We start from the raw sequence: 1,548 nt of genomic DNA, 5'->3' as shown, positions 1-1,548 counted from the left end.
CGTCCACACCGGGCCTTGCAGAATGTGCCACATGTTCAGTGGGGCACCGAGCCTTCGCCTGTCTCTCATGAAATATTCACCAGCCGGTGCCAACGGAAAAGCAGTGATGTCAGAGATTCCAGTATGGGTGTCTTGTTTCCATGTSGCCACAGTGACACAGCATGTCCAAGAGGAGAGGAAGGACGACCGGGGGCTTCGGATGACTTAACGCAGGGGTTAAGTTTGAGCCACCGTTCTGTGAACTGTTAGATAAGAGCGCAGCTCATTTGGTAGCAACTGCTCTTTCTCTGCTGATTAGTCTSCTAATTAGCAGATATCTTGCAAAGGTTGGCCAGCAGGTTTATCTAATTGTGTTTAACCTTTCACGAGGAATGAATGCATAATGCTTAGCTGTTATGGTAACATCTATCTGTGTTTGTCACATCTTGCTATTTCAGCATATGGCTGACTGATGATTAAAGGGAATTCTGGCACATATGACTACGCCTGCAGAAATGTCTGCATAGCTGCTTCTTTTACCTATGTATTTATTTACCTTGGCTATGATTTCAATGTTTCAAAGCATTTTAGTGGGAAGGATAGTCACYTTCTTTGTCTGCAAGTACTCGTGTAGAAACTAATTTATTTTCAGTTAAATTTCGCTCTTAAATTTGGGTGGGGGATTCAAACACTTACATTTGTTTTGATATAAACCATTCTACTGTAGCACCACTTTCTATAGATTTTCTTTCAGAACTCCCCTTTAATTATCTCCATCCATCTTTCTATCAACCCTTCTTAGCTTGTCTTTTTCTGATATAGAAAAAATTATGCATGATGCTCCAATCGCCATTTTTAGGTGGGCAGGTCTTCAGTTCAGCTTCGGTCTCATCTGTTAAACCTTCTTAAATGACCTCTGCACTTTTTAGATTTACAAATAGAATATGTAAGCATCCAAAGTACTCCAACATTTACTCCTGATAATTTCATCGCTGCTCCAGCTTCACTCTCAGGAATCTGCTGCTCGATGGATTGTCTCTGAAGTTAGAAGATCCGTTACCTGTCGGCTGTCTCGCTGGGACGAGGAAGAGGAGGAGGCGCTCTTTTGAACCGGCACCGAGGTCTTGTTCACTGGCGTGAAGCTCCTCTCCTCGGTGCTCATGGTGCGGCCGTGGGGGCCTCGCTGGTACTGATGGTGCTGAGACATGCTGGCCACCGGTCAGCTCTGCAGAGCTTCCTCAGCACTGRGGCCCACAGGTCGGGCACATCCTCTGAGACGTCCTCACACTCACAGCCTGCTGCTCATCTGAAACACAAGGACCGGGGAGTCATATTCCACTCGCTCAACCCACGCTGCAATGCAGAAGTGATTTCATAAAGAGTTTTAGAATTACCACATCTGAACCGCTCCAAGCCTCCTTTAATTCAGCGTGTTAATCTGAGAAACTGACTGACCCTCAGCATTCTTTGAAGCCTGGCTTCTTCTTCTTCTTCTTCTTCTTCTTCTTCTTCTTCTTAGCACTTGTGTTGAGTAACTGGGTAAAGCTTATCCACTATGCTGTGAAATTA

General features: G+C 45.1%; 1 protein-coding gene across 4 annotated transcripts in view; it reads right to left on the bottom strand.

Moving 5' to 3' along the window:
- osbpl6 (oxysterol binding protein-like 6) overlaps positions 1-1,309 on the bottom strand; it is a 34,223-nt gene extending 32,914 nt beyond the window's left edge. For 3 of the 4 annotated variants that reach the window (XM_008398758.2, XM_008398773.2, XM_008398767.2), the window contains exon 1: positions 1,040-1,308. In XM_008398758.2, coding sequence (XP_008396980.1) covers positions 1,040-1,186 — 147 coding nt within the window. In that variant the 5' untranslated portion in view covers positions 1,187-1,308. Of the gene's footprint in view, positions 1-1,039 lie in introns of all 4 variants that reach the window. The other variant, XM_008398784.2, reaches the window with a different exon arrangement.
- Between the last annotated feature and the right edge of the window lie 239 nt (positions 1,310-1,548).

Source organism: Poecilia reticulata, linkage group LG2 (assembly GCF_000633615.1).
Source record: "Poecilia reticulata strain Guanapo linkage group LG2, Guppy_female_1.0+MT, whole genome shotgun sequence".
NCBI classification, from domain to species: Eukaryota; Metazoa; Chordata; class Actinopteri; order Cyprinodontiformes; family Poeciliidae; genus Poecilia; species Poecilia reticulata.
This window is presented reverse-complemented; position numbering and strand designations above follow the sequence as displayed.